The sequence below is a fragment of the Epinephelus fuscoguttatus genome, linkage group LG2, assembly GCF_011397635.1.
Source record: "Epinephelus fuscoguttatus linkage group LG2, E.fuscoguttatus.final_Chr_v1".
Classification (NCBI taxonomy): Eukaryota; Metazoa; Chordata; class Actinopteri; order Perciformes; family Serranidae; genus Epinephelus; species Epinephelus fuscoguttatus.
This window is the reverse complement of record NC_064753.1, coordinates 49,498,508-49,515,969: the sequence shown is the minus strand read 5'-3', so window position 1 is coordinate 49,515,969 and position 17,462 is coordinate 49,498,508. Positions and strand designations below refer to the sequence as shown.

The following is a 17,462-nucleotide window of genomic DNA, read 5'->3' as shown; positions in this document are numbered from 1 at the left end:
TGGACCTATACCAGGCAAAAAATCAGAAACAGACGGAGGCTCTCATCGCTCTCCAAAGCCTCGGTGCCTTCCCTTGAGGCCTCTGAAAACACTACGCCATTGAAAGACGGAGGTTTTGCTGAAAACTGAAGCCTGTAACTTTGGCTGGCAACGGTTGTAAACACCCAGGGGTGAACTGCTGTTTTTCTTCCTCTTTGGCCGGGGGGGTTGAAGCTCAAAACGGGGGCAGCTGCGCTCTCTTGCAGCGACAGTCTGCACTGCACTCTTTTGTTTTCTCTCTTTTGAAATACTCGCTTATCAATTAATCGATAATTGATCGTTAATTTTTTTGATGATCAAATAATGAATTTTGATCGTTTGCCCATCCCTAAAAGCCACAGTACACAAACAGCAGACAGACACAGTTAAAGTCTAAGTGGTGAACATGTAGAGGAGCATTTAGCAGCTAAAGAGACAGATATTTCCCTCAGGAGTTGGTGGAGACCAAAAACAGAGCTAAAAGAGAGAGACGATTGGACCAAATGAAAAATAATGTTGCTCCAAATGTGCCATAAAATGTCATAGTTAGGGATGTCAGTTTCGCTTAATTTTGCTTTCAAAATGCCGACATCCATTAACCAGAAACTAACTAGGTAATTTTTAAGAAGAGACATTACGTGAAATACGAGAGTCATTCCTTTTAGACTGGCGTTCCCTTGGCTCAGTGAGCTTCAGCACTGATTTCAAAGCATTATCCATTTATTGGTGGTGAAATCTTAATGATTTGTGTTGTAAATATTTTCACTTTTTTTTAAATTTCCTGTTGGCTTTGCTGACAGACAGTCAGCTAGCTGCGTTAACATGTGGAAACACGTCCACTGCCCACCCTCCACTGGTTTCTGACACTGCGTCCACCCTGGTCAGGAGGGAAGTAACATGGAGCTAGTGGCGTTGCTCATTCGGTGATGACGCCGTCCCTGGGGCGGAAAGTGTTGCTGAGGAAACTCTGTGTCCATCCTCAGTAATCTGTTTCATTTTGAATCGCAAAACCCTTTAAGCGTTCTTTACTATGCTAGCAAGACACTGCCAACAGTGATAACATAGCCAACAATGCTAACAGGGTTTTATGGCTCAAACATGAGGTAGTCTCGCCACCAGACAATCAGAGATCTCCGCCTTCTGATAGTCTGGGGACACTCCTTTCTAAAGTGTGTTTAACACACCGGCGAAAATGGCCGGCAACAAAGCAACGCCTCTTGCATTTTTGAAAAGGACACGCCTTCTTGGAAATGTGCGCTCCCCCTTTTCTCGTCCACAAGGAAACAAACACACAGAGAGCTTGAAAATGGATGTCGAGAGATTTAACTCCGTTTTACCAAATGTGTGCTCATCCATGAAGAAAATATTTTTTCCAGCGGATGTCTTAGTTACAACATGTTTGAGCTAACTGGAGTAGTTTCATGTCGTAACCGACAACGGGAGGTTTTTAACAGATGACATCCTGATGTTAGCTTTGCTGCTATTGTTAGCTGTCCCTGTCAGCTGCAGCCTGTGATGCTTTCTAGACATCGTGATTTCCCAAAACTGAATAAATACCACACATAGCAACACAAAACTGCTTTGCTAGCTCAATCATGTCGTAACTAAGATATCCGCTGGAAAAGATATTTTTTTCACAGGCCGTTTAATGAGTTATTACCTATTACAGACACTGCTAACGGCTAACAGGGCTAACAGCTAACGGTTAGCCCAGCTAAACATGCACACAGAAATAGTAATGTTTGTTCAATCATTGTGTTTATAGACTTCACAAACATCGGATTAGTCCAAACAGTGATACAGTGATGTGAAAATGTGATATATAGGCTATATATAGAGCTAAAAGCTCTGCTGGTTTTCTACCCGGAAGTATTTGTAAACAACAAGGCGATTCCCTCTATAGTCCGGCCGGACGGATGAGTCATGGCCTTGTAAAAGATTATGTTTGTTTCTTTTAGTTGGCGAGAATGTGTCGCCGCAAATGCGACAAACATCCACTGAACTTTGACAACGTTTTCTGCGAGCGCGGCTGAGCCATTTTGTACCGCTATACGTGTTTCTAGTGCGACTATGTTTACAAGCACAAGAGTTCAGCGAGCCACCGAAGGACCGCCCTGCAGATTTACTATTGGTTCTGCAACGTAGGGAGTTTTTTAAAACTCTGAAATTGTATCCGCCCATCTAAACACAAAATCAGGGAGAAAGTCATCAGTCTTTAGTTAAGCAAAGTGTCTAAAGACTGACTTGTGAGTCTAAACATGAGGTGCTTACTGACCGGGGTGAGCTGGAGGGACACCGGAGGGTGAGCACAATGCTTCCACAGCAATGCTGTCTGGTTGAGATGGTGATACTAGTGGTAATGACTGAATGAGCAGCACCACCAGCTAACTAGCATCACAGTGCAAAATCAACCTATAGACCAACATGCATAACTGGTCTAAAATATTCTCAGCTGACACCCCAAGTCAAAATATGTGTGTGGTTTTAAGCTTGTCGTAAAGTTCTGCCACCAGTGGCCAAAAAATTAATCAGAGGTTTGTTCACATGCTGCATTTAACGCACCCTCAAATCCATTGTTGTCCCCAGAGATGTGCAGAAGGTGCGTTTAAAACTGACGCTGTAGTGCAAAGCGGCAGCAGTGACCAAGCCAGTGGAATACATACATGCACTAACATGCACGTGTGGCTGAACCGCCTGCTGCAACAAACCACACAGGCTGAATTCACTCTGTGCTCAGGACTCCATCACTTCACTGTATCTGTGCAGAGCAGGTGGTGATTTGCTGCTGTATTAATGCTCTGAATGTCACATACAGAACCTTTCATGACCTGAGGACATTTTCAGCTGCAGGCTGAAAGCAAAGTGTTAATTTATGTTTTAAAATAAACCATCAAACCTGCAGTCACATCCTGAATACCAGCCGACAGCCCTATTGGACAACTGTTAAAATTCATATTATGGCAAGAACCAATCAGCTAACTAAAGAAAAACCAGTGGCCATCATTACTTTAAGAAATGAAGGTCAGTCAGTCCGGAAAATTGCAAAAACTTTAAATGTGTCCCCAAGTGGAGTCGCAAAAACCATCAAGCGCTGCAACGAAACTGGCACACATGAGGACCGACCCAGGAAAGGAAGACCAAGAGTCACCTCTGCTTCTGAGGATAAGTTCATCCGAGTCACCAGCCTCAGAAATGGCAAGTTAACAGCAGCTCAGATCAGAGACCAGATGAATGCCACACAGAGTTCTAGCAGCAGACCCATCTCTAGAACAACTGTTAAGAGGAGACTGCGTGAATCAGGCCTTCATGGTCAAATAGCTGCTAGGAAACCACTGCTAAGGAGAGGCAACAAGCAGAAGAGATTTGTTTGGGCCAAGAAACACAAGGAATGGACATTAGACCAGTGGAAATCTGTGCTTTGGTCTGATGAGTCCAAATTTGAGATCTTTGGTTCCAACCGCTGTGTCTTTGTGAGACGCAGAAAAGGTGAACGGATGGATTCCACATGCCTGGTTCCCACTGTGAAGCATGGAGGAGGAGGTGTGATGGTGTGGGTGTTTTGCTGGTGACACTGTTGGGGATTTATTCAAAATTGAAGGCACACTGAACCAGCATGGCTACCACAGCATCCTGCAGCGACATGCCATCCCATCCGGTATGCGTTTAGTTGGACGATCATTTATTTTTCAACAGGACAATGACCCCAAACACACCTCCAGGCTGTGTAAGGGCTATTTGACCAAGAAGGAGAGTGATGGAGTGCTGCGGCAGATGACCTGGCCTCCACAGTCACCGGACCTGAACCCAATGGAGATGGTTTGGGGTGAGCTGGACCGCAGAGTGAAGGCAAAGGGGCCAACAAGTGCTAAACACCTCTGGGAACTCCTTCAAGACTGTTGGAAAACCATTTCAGGTGACTACCTCTTGAAGCTCATGGAGAGAATGCCAAGAGTGTGCAAAGCAGTAATCAGAGCAAAGGGTGGTTATTTTGAAGAAACTAGAATATAAAACATGTTTTCAGTTATTTCACCTTTTTTTGTTAAGTACATAACTCCACATGTGTTCATTCATAGTTTTGATGCCTTCAGTGAGAATCTACAATGTAAATAGTCATGAAAATAAAGAAAACGCATTGAATGAGAAGGTGTGTCCAAACTTTTGGCCTGTACTGTATGTGTGTGGTTTTAAGCTTGTCGTAAAGTTCTGCCACCAGTGGCCAAAAAATTAATCAGAGGTTTGTTCACATGCTGCATTTAACGCACCCTCAAATCCATTGTTGTCCCCAGAGATGTGCAGAAGGTGCGTTTAAAACTGACGCTGTAGTGCAAAGCGGCAGCAGTGACCAAGCCAGTGGAATACATACATGCACTAACATGCACGTGTGGCTGAACCGCCTGCTGCAACAAACCACACAGGCTGAATTCACTCTGTGCTCAGGACTCCATCACTTCACTGTATCTGTGCAGAGCAGGTGGTGATTTGCTGCTGTATTAATGCTCTGAATGTCACATAGAGAACCTTTCATGACGTGAGGACATTTTCAGCTGCAGGCTGAAAGCAAAGTGTTAATTTATGTTTTAAAATAAACCATCAAACCTGCAGTCACATCCTGAATACCAGCTGAACAGACACACTGCTTTGGTAGACGATAAACAACATTTAATGAAAACGTTGGGATTTTGAGTACTTTTTAATAAAAAGTAAAGTTTTTTTAAGAGCAACTAGAGACACTTGAAAATGCATCATAAAAAGGTTTTGTTTTCTCTTTTAATAAAACTGAATGACAGGTTGTTTCACCTACAGGTGGAAAATGATCCTTTTCTTGGGAATAAACCTGATAATTACTTATTAAATGTGTCTCAGACTTCAGTGTGAATACAAATTTAATGAATTTATCTAAACCCACCTGTCTGTGTGTCCGTGTGTGTTACTGTCTGTGTGTCTATATGTGTGTGTGTGTGTGTGTGTGTGTGTGTGTGTGTGTGTGTTTACAGCTGTCACCTGTACGTCCTGTGGAGATGTCCTGTGCATCAGGTTTGGCTGTCGTCTGACTTTTTCTCACGGCGTCTTCGTACAACAGTAGCTCTGTCCCTGGCTGGATGTCCTGACACACACGCAGACGCACATCCACACACTCGCCCGCACACACCTCTCCACAGGCACACTGCACTGCCACGTTCTGCTGGCCTCGGCTTCGCGCCTGGCAGGCAAATCTGGGGGAAATCAACACAAATAGATGTAAACAGAAAGATGTTAAGCTGAGTGTAAATGTTTTGCACTGAGCCGAGTGCTTCCTCACATCTGAGTTTCAAGTTTCATCCCTGTGGGTGTTTGTATGAAACAGTCAGAGATGAAAGAGAACATAAAAGACCTTCAAAGTTCATATAATGAATGTGAGTTGAAATATGATGTGGAAGTATGGGCAGTATGATCATGGACAGCGGTTCAAACTGTCCCCTGTGGCTCATCACAGGAAACTTGGTGGCAGTAAATGACTGTGCAATTTTTTTCCAGTTTCACACTCTGGCAGAGAAAAGTAGGGCAGCTTTAAATCAGGACACAACACAGCTCACCGCCCGCAGCAGGAGGAAGTATTGGCGCTACATACACAGCCAGCAGTGGAAGACGACACACAAACCACAGTGTAGACAAAACACAACACACTCACACACAAACGCCAGAAAAATGTTGGCACTGTTACGTTTCTGTAAACCACGGATATGTTAAATTTACAGTGTCATGTTGCGGATATGTTGAGGCTTTATGCTTCAGTTACGCTGTGATTACACGTGGTCAGGCTGAGGCACAAAAAACACTTGGTTACGGTTCAGAAAAAAATCATGTTTTGGCTTAAATCTTTTAAACCTGGATAGACATCCATTTTCTTGTGCTGTCTTCAGGTGCCTTTCACAAACATTTAAAAATTTTAAAAACTTAAAATGGTTTGATTTCTACAGAAAACTTCAGAAAAAGGCAATGGGCATTGTTAGAGAAGTGTTATTAGAGAATTATCAAAAAAATAGTGAAATGCCAAGTTCTAAATATACATTTAAAATTACGTTACAGAACGTAGATATAGATATTATTTTATTTAATTTTTAGCAATCTTTTTCGGGTAATTTTGTCGGGGTTTTTGCCTTTAAAATTTTGTCTTTTGCTATTTTCAGGTAATTTTCTTGTTGTTTTTTTACTTTTCTTTTTTGCTTTTTTGGGTAATTTTCTTGTTTTTTTACTTTTCTTTTTTGCTTATTTATTAGGTAATTTTCTAGTTTTTTTTTACTTTTCTTTTTTGCTTTTTTTGGGTAATTTTCTTGTTTTTTTACTTTTCTTTTTTGCTTATTTCTTAGGTCATTTTCTAGGTTTTTTTTACTTTTCTTTTTTGCTTTTTTTGGGTAATTTTCTTGTTTTTTTTAGTTTTCTTTTTTGCTTATTTCTTAGGTCATTTTCTTGTTTTTTTACTTTTCTTTTTTGCTTATTTATTAGGTCATTTTCTAGGGTTTTTTACTTTTCTTTTTGGCTTTTTTTTGGGTAATTTTCTTGTTTTTTTTACTTTTCTTTTTTGCTTATTTCTTAGGTCATTTTCTTGTTTTTTTACTTTTCTTATTTGCTTATTTCTTAGGTCATTTTCTAGGGTTTTTTACTTTTCTTTTTGGCTTTTTTTTGGGTAATTTTCTTGTTTTTTTACTTTTCTTTTTTGCTTATTTATTAGGTCATTTTCTAGGTTTTTTTTTACTTTTCTTTTTTGCTTTTTTTGGGTAATTTTCTTGTTTTTTTACTTTTCTTATTTGCTTATTTCTTAGGTCATTTTCTAGGGTTTTTTACTTTTCTTTTTGGCTTTTTTTGGGTAATTTTCTTGTTTTTTTACTTTTCTTATTTGCTTATTTCTTAGGTCATTTTCTTGTTTTTTTACTTTTCTTATTTGCTTATTTCTTAGGTCATTTTCTAGGGTTTTTTACTTTTCTTTTTGGCTTTTTTTTGGGTAATTTTCTTGTTTTTTTACTTTTCTTATTTGCTTATTTATTAGGTCATTTTCTAGGGTTTTTTACTTTTCTTTTTTGCTTTTTTTGGGTAATTTTCTTGGTTTTTTTACTTTTCTTTTTTGCTTTTTTGGGGTAATTTTCTTGGGTTTTTTTTACTTTTCTTTTTTGCTTATTTCTTGGGTCATTTTCTTGTTTTTTTTACTTTTCCTTTTGCTTATTTTTTGGGTGATATCTTAGTTACTAAACTTTTTTACTATCTTGCCAATGTTCGGGCCATTTCATGAATTTCTAATTGCCTTTTTTCTGAGTTAAGAAAAAAAAATCATGCCAATTTGCTCAGGTTTCAAAGGGTTAAAATACTTGGTTTTGGGGACACAATCCCTGCTGGAAACACAGTGATGTCTCAGTAAATAAACACCTGCTTCTCAAAGCACCATCCTGCTTTGTAGAGAAACATTTATGTTTGGAGCCTAAAAAGCTGCTGGATCACAGCAATGACTCAAAGAATCACAACTGGTGTTGTTGTTTGCTGGTCTTGAACAGTGTCTGCAGCTTGGAAGGCATGTTGCCTAAATGTCACGCCATCCACCATCCCCTCCACCTCCTGATGACAAACTCAGCTCATATTCTATGTCACTTTAGAAATGTTGATAAGTTATGCATGAAACATGACAGATCCCTGGTTGGCAGAAACATACAATGCCAACAGTTTCTTCCGGCAACTGGGCTGCACACTCTTGAGGGAATTCACAAAAGGATTGTGTGCCTTCTGCGTCTGCTAAACCTGCACAAACAGGACAAAAGAAAGCGTGTAATCCTCAGAGCACCTTGCAAAGCGTGAAGTGAACCCATAACTGTGCTGCCAAGAAAACAGCATCTCAGTGCTCCCGTGAAATTCTCTCGTATTTAAATGAGGTAATATGCAGACATTTGGCACAACGTTGGCCCCTTTGTATGCAAATGAGCCTCACTGCAAGAACGGTCCAAGTCCAACTGGTGGTGACTGAAGCGCACTGACAGACTGGTACATTATTTAATACCAACTACAGTTTCTCCCTGTCACGCTTAAATTCCTGAGCAAAAGTCGGTCAGGTCCTGTCACTGGCTGTCTGAAAATGTTTACTTTTCTTTGTCTCTCTTCTTTGTTCTTGGCACCAAGGAAACATTTATACTTTGTCACATGGATAACTGCAATCAGACACAAATCAGGGCAACATCTTCTGTGAATCAGGCCTTAAAGGCATACTTCGGCAAGTTTCATCCAGCTTTGTATCAAAACAATGTACGCAGGAATGTGTTACTGAACTTTGTTAAACTTCCCTCCATCTTGCCAGAGCCCAGACGTTCCTGTTCATTTGCCCACAGCTTGCGAAACTCTGCAGAGGCTGTTTGCTCAAACGACAGATCGTAGATCATTTTTACATGCCTTCTACCACGGACACAAAGAGTATAGAAACAAAACTCAGACCAAACAGTAAACTAAGCAGTACTGATCAGATATGAACCAAGATTATGTTACTGCGTTGAATATGGCCTGTTTCAAATGTTTTCAGAAACATATTTTAACTTAATGTTTAACTGCAATACGAGATAATTTGATACCAGACGGCTGCCGTATTGCTTTCAGACAGGCAACTCACATGGGACCCAGCGACGACGATAGATTTAAGTCCAGGACTAAGAAATAAATTTCATTTTGCATTTTACTGACAATAAATCAATCCATTACTACAGTTAGATTTAGATTCAGATTCAAACAACTTTATTAATCCCACCAGGGAGCAAAAATTTACAGAGAATTAAAAAGACAAATTGCAGAGGGAATAAAAGAGTTTGAATAGCGGTTAGTTTTACAAGCAGGTAAAACGTAACGACGCCCTGATGGCAGCAGAGAAAAGTCGCCTGCAATAACACATCCAGAGGAAGCTAAAATACTTTCTGGAGGATTTGTTGATTGTAAAAACTGGTCAGTTCCAGTTGTGTCACTGCTGTGATCTTAGAGCACATTTTAACAGTGCTGTTTAGACTGTTTCTGTCTTTCAGGAGTAATGGTTTCTTCCTGTCTGTCTTTATCTACTAAAAGACTAATTCCTCTAAACTGGAGGGAGCGTAAAGCAGCCTGCTTCAGTGGGGACTCTTGGCTGAAGGAATACCAGGACTAAAAGGCTTTGATAGGAGCCTGGAGGACCACTGGGACAGACTGTACACTTACAAAACAGCAGCCTCCAGTTCAACGGATGTATGAGATCCAGTGAATGTTACATAACATTATTAATGTCACCCGTGCACCCCCACCATCTTTTCTTTGAGTGACTGTTTTGTTTTTCCTGTTCGTTTCTCATGCAGTGTTTTAATCTGATTTTCCCTTGTTGAATGTGTGTTAAGTCTAAAAGACAAACAACAACAATAAAACCGTTAAAAAAACACAATAAATCAAACCAATCCAAGCGTCTAAAATATCTGCAAATCAGTTACAGATACCAAACAGCCCCAGGTGCCTCTGTGTGCAGACTTACTTGATCCAGACGGCTCTTTCTAGGAAAGTTTCTTTATTTGCTGCGATCTCCATCAGCACCTACAGAACACAACGCACAAGTTTACTTTGCTGCCTAAATAACCAGGACAGGTCCTCACACAGGATCTTATTTTCCACTTAAAGTTCCTGCACACTGACGCTTTAGTGCAACTTTTCCTGAGACACAGCTCCTGGGCTCAGACCCTGTTACTGTGGATGACATCATGTTTCATGAATGAGCCATGAACCTACTTGCTGTGTCTACAGCGACGGGCTGACAGGTGCTTCAGGTACTTTTATATAAATGTTCCTATCAGTGATGATTACTCTCCGTGTCTGACTCAGTCCCACTTAGTATGAAATAAAAATATACTGATAAGCAGGCTGTGCTTTGATTGCAGTGCCCTTGTAAATTATCACTGGTACATCTTTTTATCTGTGAAGCTGCTGCGACTCTTTTTCTCTTCGTGTTTTCTACTGTACAAGCTCAGTGGAAATGACAAGGACTGATTCATTATCTTCCCACAGGGTCAGCACTGTCTGCAACAGGAGATAAAATGCTTTCAAACTAAGAAACTTTCTGCTGGTGAAGGTAAAATCATGAGATACTTGGAATTTACAACTAACAGCACAGAACTTTAATGAAACTAATTTCAGTTGCATTTCTATTTTTATATGGACGGTTTCTTTGTTGCAAAGTGCTCATTACTGTGTGTTTGATGCTTGTTCAGGTGCAGCCATGATTCAGGCACAAACAAATGATAATTGCAGGTTCCTGTACAGGCTAAATAAAATTTGACTGCCAGTTCATTGTTCTCTCTCAGCTCCCTGAAAGAAAATATGCAGTTAAGTTGAGCATGAAGAGAAAATACTTCACGATCATATACACCCGAGATAGCACTAAAACAAAATGATGGTCTTAATACGTGCACTTAATGGGCCTCAGGGTGTCAGCTGCTTGATGGAGGAAAAAATAATAATTGGAATTGAGTTTCAAAGTGGACACTGAGGCAAAATATGTTAGAAGGGGCAACAAAGACTTTATTTATATATATCTGGTGAAGTTAAATGTCTCAGTGTTGACAGCAAGTTGATGGTGTTTTAGCCATGATTGGTCGATCATGTGGTCCAGACTGAAATATCTTAACAACTACAGGATGGATTAGATTTGGCACAGACATTCTTGTTCCCCAGAGAATGAATCCCACTGACTTTAATCATCCTCTGACTTTTCCTCTCGCTCCACCATCAGGTTGATATTTGTGGTAAAATGTCTTGTCAACTATCAGACAGATCGCCATGAAATGTAGTTTAGCATTTATTTTCCCTTCAGGATGAACTGTAGTAACTTAAGTGATGCTCTGACTTTTCATCCCATCATCAGCTCAACATCAATACTTGGATTTATGACCAGTTACCTGCAGAGCTGCAATGACAGGAAGGTGCTTCAGTAAACGTCACTGTCGTAAATGCAAACTAGCTTATAGCTGCATACTGTAGCAAGATAACACAAATCTCTTGTCCTTGTAAGTTGATACCAGCATTAGACAACAACATTATCAGCTCCTCCATCTCGTCTTCTTTCTGCGCCCTCAGTGCCCACCCTGTACTGTTTTATTGGCCAGAAATTCAACACACAACCTTGCTCTGTGTGGCAGAAAAAAGTTTGTCCTTGTGTACGTGGGCGGCAACAGCTTCATAACCCTGGCACCTTTCTCTCACTAAAATGACACAAGTCATCACGAAGTGGTGTTAAAGCACCCTTGTATTGTTTACAGATCCATCTTAGAATCAGCCCTGACTTTTACAACGACTCTTTGGTCCCAGAATTTAAATGTGTAGATCAGGAATCAACTGGTGGACAATACTGTCTAAGTGGTAAAATTTAACCTTTATTTAACCAGGGGAAAACAGTCACGTTGAGATAGGATATCTCTTTTTCAAGTGAGCCCTGAAAATCTTCGTCAGACATTTTGAAGAGACACAGGTTTTCAAAATTAGATGCAACAGTTTAAAGTTTGAGTCATGCTGTTTGCAGTAAGTGCTCTTCATTCCAATAAACCTTAAAGTACTTGGTTTCCTGCACAGTTTAGTACTTTATCTTGTCACTGCTCTTACCGTAGCAATTTTTTTTCTTGTCTTATCACATGTAAGGTACCAGCACTGTGTTCAACTGTCTTATTGTGTTTATATTTTATGCTTTTTATGTGTTTTATTATCTTTTGCTGCAAAAAGAATTTCCTCTTGCAGAACAATTAAGATATGAACAGAACTGAGGAACCCAGACTTCAGGTACAAACTATTTTCTAGAACATCTTTTTGAATAATTCAGTATTTGATGTTAAGTTGAATAAAATAAAAAAATAATTTCTGAATAAAAGAAATAAACAAAAAATACTGTTTAAAATGAAAAAAATCTGCATGGACAAGTGTCTTCCTAGAGATCACAGCCTGCTCTGTCTGCATGCTGTGTATCTGTATGAATGTTAACCATTTTAAAGTTGTGCATTCAGTTTACCTCTTCTGCCTCTGAACTGTTGGTCTGACCCGCTCTGGACTCAGAGTTCATCGGGAGTTGACCGTCTCGGCCGTGAGCAATCGGGTCAGTGTGATACTTGGATGCCCACTCCGTGTCCCCCTCCTTCCCTAGCAGGGACCCAGCCTCCAGCGAGCGGCCGACCCACCACAGCCCCATCCTGCCCCCACAGAGCCGTGAAGGCCCCACGGCAAAGCCGCAGGGAAGCAACGTGGAAAGACACGAGGCGAGAGCAGACGGAACGGGGACGGTCTCCATCAACCTGGAAGGAAGAATAAACAGCAGGTTACAGGCAGCAGGATGAAAAGTACATGTAATAAAGTTTTGTCACAAACTACCAGAAGGTCTGAAACTCTCCTAAACACCTTTTATTTTACATCATACTATTGTTTTTTATAAACTTCAGGGCTGTACCAAATATCATTTTTATGTCTGCATGCCGGCGATAGCTTTAGCTGGAGGCATTATGTTTTTGGGTTGTTCGTCCATCTGTCCATCTGAACGCTGAAATTATCCAGTGTATGAAAGAACAAAAGGAAGAGGTACTTTATTAATTAATATTTATAGATGAGCATTGTTGTTTTAAACAGATGTCAGAGCAAACAGGCTGCCATAGTGGGGCGCTCCGAGCTGGAGATTCAATGCCTTACTCGAGAGTGTTTCAGCAGAGCCCAGGAAGTGAACCACCACCTCTTCAGCTACCAGACTGACCCGTGCTGGACACCCTCCTGTCCCAAAGACAAGTCTCTGAAGACTGCAGCCCATGAGAGGTACATTACTTCTTACGTTAATGTGCAAAATGTGAGAGAAAAATCAACAGGAGCAATGAAACTGTGGTAATTCACTGTTTTCTTCACTCTCAAGTTCACACTAATGTCCATGAGCCTTTTTTCTCCAATAAAGACAGGTGACAGGAAGTATACAGTTACCTAAATAAGAAGAATAACAATAGACTTTTCTATGTCTGTTAAGAAACAAATCAGCCTCTTGTGTGAAGATAACTAAATTCTTATCTGTTTCTCCTAAATCTCCACCTTAAGGAGAAATAAGGAGCAAAAGAATAAATCAATATCGAGCAAGCAGAGTTCTTTTGCTGTGTTCACAGGCTTAAAACAGATTGAAACACAGAATTGAGACTTGAATTTGATCATTGAGATATATTTCTGACATATTGCAGGCTCATTTATTAGCCAATCAAGTTTTCTTTTGGAGCCTACTGTTATCTCAAGAGTCACTTATTTCAGACAAATGAAGATGAGTGCGGTGAGAGAGGAGACGGAGCATTTTAACATCTTAAATTAGGATCGGGCTGAGACAAGAGGAAGGCTGTTTCTCATGAGCTGAATTTAAGAAGTACGAGAAAATGGTCAAAATTTCATGTTGATGTTATATTGGCCTCAACTGTGTCGAGGAGAAATACGCTGAACAACGAGGAGATCTTATTTTGAACCTTTTCACAGCAGAAAAAAGCACAGGTGAAATTAATAACATAAATGATGGCTGCATTTCAGTCAGGTTCACCAGGTCTGGTATTTTTACAAAGTGGCAGACTTTCATTTCTCACTACGACACTTGAACAAAGTTGCAGCAATGGTGAATTATCCCAGTGCACAACACATCCTTACTTCACCTAACAGGTGCAAAACATAGGTACCAATTAAGAAATTACCTACAATTAAGTCTAGGTTACTGCAGCTATCATTTATTGTGAATGCATGTATGAAGCAGGCTGCTACATCAAGAGGAAACAGAAGTTTAAGTAGGTCAAACTTTTTTTTTTAAGTTGAAATTACTCAATAAAAAATAGTAATATAATGGTCATAACTTCGTGGAGCTGCAGAGGTGTTAGTAGTTAGTAAGGTGCATGCATATTGAATACACTAAGAACAATGTTCAGATGCACACTGCTGCTAAATCCAAATACTAATATTGTTTGATTTTTAATTTCAGTTTTTGAGTTTGTAAAGTGGTTTAATTGAGCTGAGTTCTACTACAGCAATGTATAATATTCAAGTCAAGTTACAGATTTAAGTTAAGCAGTTTATTTAGGCTCTCTCATATCAAACTATATTAATAAGTCATCTTTAAGAAGCTGTCTCCTGTTGGTCTGACCTGTAGCGAACGCAGGGAAAATGCATTTGTGGCCAACATCGGTCAACACAGCCGTTAGCATGTTAGCTTTAAACTGTTCAGGTGGCTTTAAACTCAATAATATTACCACCGATTGAGCTGTGACGTTGTACTTCATATCGATTAATCACATAATAATGCGATATTTGTTCATGATTGACCAAATCTGACGACAACAGTGTGTTTCGATGTTTTTTCTGCAACCCACTTTAATGGTGCGTTAGCATCGTTAGCTAACTGGCTTCTGTTCGCAAGACACGATTTTAACAATCACTTTAATAATGACGGTAACTGTGTACATACTCCGGACGTGCTCGGTGTTTTGGATTGATTATTTATTCATCATACCACTTTAATTATTCCGATGTAAACTCTGGGAAAGCCATCGTTATCCAGCGAGAAAAGGCACCACCGGAAGTCCGTGTAGTTTGTGGTCCAACCGGAAACAGTGTCGGAGCTTTGGTTCCGCAGCTACAAATAACTGGAAAGTGGGGTAGTTAGAGAAATGTCACAAATACAGTTACGTTGTTTGAGTTTTTAGTCATGAAAATACCTGATATTAATGTTCATGTATTTATATGTGCATATACATTGAATATATATTGAGTGTCCGCATTTGTATTTAATTTCAAAATTAAAATATAATATAGAATGTTATATAGATACAGAAATACAGAATATAGAAAATTAAAGCAAACTTTATGAAAGGAAAAAAAAACAATTAACAGTAATGAAATATGCAAGGACACATAAACCAACATACAGGAGCATGTTGCTGTCACGTCAGATAGAGAAAAAAAAAAGATCAGTATCGTGTTATAACGTAAAAAGTTTATTGTTATAACCACATTTTTACCTGTTACAACAACTTATTGGTGGGGCCTGAATCTGCTCAGCTGTAATTGTGCATATGACAAATAAAGACTTGAACCATCAGAATGAGACCAGTGTCTCAAACAGTCAGATCCTGTGAATGTCCAAATAAAGACGCTGATGATGAGCAGCAACAAGAATCTGTTCCAGAGCAGCTCGGGAAGGAATTTAAATCAAATAAGCTGATTTTTAATCATATAGAAACCATATTTCAAATTGCCACTTGTGTCTGAGTAGGAGGTGTGGTTAATCAGCTCCTGGCATAAATGAAGTTTCTCAGCTTATGCACCTGCAGTAAGCTCTCTGCAAACCTGTGAGTGTCAGGGTTTAGATTCAAGTTGAATGAACAGGTGATCAATGAATCGACACCTGATGATGGGGCTCAAGTCACTTGAGTACAGACGATATGCTGTACTGTAAAAACACTTAGGCCAGGCACAAACAAATGTTTGCATTGTATGATTCTGCAACTCATGAATACGTTACATTTGTGCATTTCATATGATTCATATCCATGTGTCCATAGTGACGTAATAAATGAGCTGACTTTGTCATCAGGAGGGGATGGTGGATGGTGAGACAAACAACAAAACCGGCTGTGATTTAATTAGTCATTGCTGTTTTTCCAGTGACTTTTTATGCACCACAGGTGGGTGTTTTGTAGGGACTTGTCACAGTTTTTTCCGAGATGTTGCTGCAGAGGGACGTCGTATGTTGTAAAGCCCTGTGAGGCAAACTGTGATTTGTGATATTGGGCTTTATAAATAAAATTGATTGATTGATTGATTTCTTGCCGGGACAGTGGCGCGAAGAGCAGATGTTTTTTTTTTTTCACCAAGACGTTGCTGCTTTTCCAGCAGGGATTGTGCCTGCAAAACTGGTATTTTAAACCAAAATCTGATCTTTCCTCACTATAACCAAGTGGTTTTTGTGCCTAACCCTAACCACAAATGAACCACAGCATTTTTTGTTTTAATGTTTTAATGTATTTCCTACATAATAACATATGAATGTAACATATCCATGGTTTGCAGATAAGTACAATGCCAACATTTTTTCTGGCGATTGTGTTGGTAGTGAAATTGCTATTTGCAAATTGTTATTGCATAACATAGTGCTGTAACTTTATTCAGTTATTTGTGTAACCCTTTTCTGGTACATATATACTGCTACATTCTTGACTACTCTTGATTATGGGGATGTATTATATATGAATGCACCCTCCCAGTGTTTGCATGTTCTGGACTCTGTGTATCATGGCACATTGAGATTTATTACCAACTGTAAGCCTAAACTTATCTTTCTTGTATGCTCGGGTTGGGGTGGCTCTCTTTAACATCTCATAAACTTTTTCATTGGCATTCTCTTGTTTACAGAGTTATTCTTGTCCTACTTCCAGCATATTTATGTGTGTACATTAAGCAAAAAATTGAAAATGGCTCTGCTTTCTATTCACAGAACATGTTTTTATTGTCTGTACGGAGGGTACGTAGAGTTTGGCACACGAGCATTTATGCATGCATCTCCTTGTATGTGGAATCTTCTGCAGAAGGACTCATGTGCCAGCGTCAGGGTGTATCTTAGCTGGTCTTTGCAGTCAGGTGTAGTTGAGCTTTTTTGCATTTTATGGTTCACTTATAGAATATATTAACATACTTTTTGGCTTTTTTTTGTTGTAATCTCATTTTGTGTTTTATATTGCATGTTTTAGAGTGGCATCATTTTATTTTTGTATTTTTGTTCTTCGTTGCTGCCTGTCTCAACCAGGACACTCTTGAAAAAGAGACTTTTAATCTTCCATCCATCCATTTTCATCCGCTTATCCGCAGCCTGGTTGCGGGGCCAGCAGGCCTAGCAAAGCACCCGAGACATCCCTCTCCCCAGCAACACTTTCCATCTCCTCCTGGAGGACCCCAAGGTGTTCCCAGGCCAAACGAGATATGTAATCCCTCCAGCGTGTTCTGGGTCTGTCCTGGGGCCTCCAACCAGTGGGACGTGCCTGGGACACCTCCAGTGGGAGGCGCCCAGGAGGATCCTGATCAGATGTTGAACCACCTCAACTGATTTTTAATCTTGAGAGATGTTTTTCTGGTTAAATGAAGGCCAAATGGAAATATATATTTTAGTTTTGAGGTCCATGTTGAGGTCCAGGTGCCTCTGACACAACAAGTTAGTGTTTCTAATTGGCTGTAATGTGAAGTGGTCTTTTCTCACAGCAAGAAGCACTTAGCAAAGTGTTTTTAAGGTAACAAACATTTTCTGTTTTCTAATTAGTAAGTGCAAAACATGGTGAGAGCAGAGAGAGGTGATTCATCCGGAGACCCGGGGCGAAGAGGTGAACCGGTGTGTGTGGAGGGTGGGGTGCAGAGGATCCTTAAAAGAACCCTATTCAGCCACAAGGGAACACTGA

The 17,462-nt window shown here is 40.0% G+C and overlaps 1 protein-coding gene across 1 annotated transcript in view; it reads right to left on the bottom strand.

The window, feature by feature from the left end:
* The window catches only part of znf408 (zinc finger protein 408), a 35,435-nt gene extending 20,834 nt beyond the window's left edge, over positions 1–14,601 (bottom strand). The window contains exons 1-4 of the mRNA XM_049597347.1: positions 14,528–14,601; positions 12,032–12,311; positions 9,515–9,573; positions 5,020–5,231 (exon numbers count right to left, since the gene is read on the bottom strand). Of these exons, the coding sequence (XP_049453304.1) occupies positions 5,020–5,231; positions 9,515–9,573; positions 12,032–12,307 (547 nt within the window). The 5' untranslated portion in view covers positions 12,308–12,311; positions 14,528–14,601. The remainder of the gene's footprint in view (positions 1–5,019; positions 5,232–9,514; positions 9,574–12,031; positions 12,312–14,527) is intronic.
* Between the last annotated feature and the right edge of the window lie 2,861 nt (positions 14,602–17,462).